Consider the following 1,683-nt stretch of genomic DNA (forward strand, 5'->3'; position numbering starts at 1 on the left):
GCAGCCTCTGATGTCACTCCAGTACACCCCAGGCAGGGCTGGCAGATAGCAGTCTAAGGTTCCCTTTAATTTCCTCTGTAGGGTTCTCAAGGGACAGGCTGACTAGAACAGGAACCTTGTGGGTTCCTGGAGCAGTACCTTCAAGTAAACCTGTAGAGGCAGCCTTGGTTAAAGCCAAGGTGGAATCTTCCTACTGAAGGTGCTCACATCATCTCATTCTCTTTCCTTCAGGGGTCCACATCTCCTGATCTCTTGCCTGACACTCTAGTGTCATCATGCCTCGGAGACAGAAGAATAAGCTCCGGGCTTCTGAGAAACGCTGCCGGGCTCGAGCTGAGGCTCAGGGTGAGGGTGCTCAGGCCACAGTAGCGGTGGAAGAGGAGTCCACTTCCTCCTCTCCTCCTCAGAGTGAAGATACTACCCAGAGTCTGCCTCCTGCTGGGTCAAGTAGCACTTTTCAGGGGCGTCGAAGAGCACAAGCCATCACCATTACTTCTACAGCCAATATGTGCACTAGATCTGATGAAGATTCCAACAGCCAAGATGAGGATAGGGCAAGCCCCTTTGAGGTCCCATACTACACTGAGAGTGCAGGTGAAGATTCTTTAATCAGGAAGCCTGGATTGCTGGAGCAGTTCCTTCTGTACAAGTATAAAATGAAACAACCCATTTTGAAGGAAGACATGCTGAAGATTATTGGCCAAAATTACGAAGACCAATTCCCTGAGATCCTCAAGAAAGCCTCTGAGCGCATTGAGATTGTCTTTGCAGTTGATCTGAAGGAAATCGACTCAACCAAACAATCCTACGACCTCATCAGCAAGCTCAAACTCCCCAACAATGGGAGGGTGCGAGCTGGTAGGGGGCTACCCAAGACCGGTCTCCTGATGAATATCCTGGGAATGATCTTCATGAAGGGCAACTGCGCTGCTGAGGAAGACATCTGGAAATTCCTGGGTATGATGCGAGTATATGCCGGGAGGAAGCATTTCATCTATGGAGAGCCCAGAAAGCTCATCACCAAAGATCTGGTGCGTCTGGAGTATCTAGAATACCGCCAGGTGGCCAACAGTGATCCTCCACGCTATGAGTTCCTGTGGGGTCCGAAAGCCCAAGCTGAAACCAGCAAGATGAAAGTCCTGGAATTTCTGGCAAAAGTTAACGATACCATCCCCAGCGCTTTCCCGTCCTATTATGAAGAAGCTCTGAAAGATGAGGAAAAGAAAGTCCAAACCAAAGCCATGGTCAGGGCTGGTAATATTGCCAAAGTCCTTGTACCTTCCAGGCCCATGCCCCAGAATATCTTCCCACCCCTAGTGAAATCTGAGGTCTGTTATCCTCAAGATAAGAAAACATAAATTCACAATAGGGATTATATTATTAGCAATGTGAAAGAAACCCATAGTAAAGTAGTAAGCATAATGGAATAGAAAAAAAAATTAAACATGGTTATTCGAGTTTTTACTTGTTCCCTTTAGTCTTTAGTGTTACAAAATTAAAGGATTTACACTTCAGTTTTGTTAGTTTGTTCAAGAAAGAAATTAAATCTTAAGAAATTATATTTTGTGTTTATTGGCTGTTCTGTTCGTCACACAGTGAGTATCTGCTCACGGGAAAGCTTAGTGTTAGGAGTGTGGACGCGAGTATAAAGGAAACCCAGCCTCTACTCACAGAATTTTAAAA

At 46.0% G+C, this 1,683-nt stretch overlaps 1 protein-coding gene across 1 annotated transcript; it reads left to right on the forward strand.

Moving 5' to 3' along the window:
• The first annotated feature begins 275 nt into the window (after positions 1–275).
• LOC111150510 (melanoma-associated antigen B5-like) lies at positions 276–1,410 on the forward strand. Its single transcript, XM_022507998.1, has one exon. The coding sequence runs from the start codon at positions 276–278 to the stop codon at positions 1,356–1,358; it is 1,083 nt and encodes a 360-aa protein (XP_022363706.1). The 3' UTR covers positions 1,359–1,410.
• Positions 1,411–1,683: the final 273 nt, after the last annotated feature.

This window comes from Enhydra lutris, unplaced genomic scaffold (assembly GCF_002288905.1).
Source record: "Enhydra lutris kenyoni isolate GAN:26980312 unplaced genomic scaffold, ASM228890v2 scaffoldscaffold23, whole genome shotgun sequence".
NCBI classification, from domain to species: Eukaryota; Metazoa; Chordata; class Mammalia; order Carnivora; family Mustelidae; genus Enhydra; species Enhydra lutris.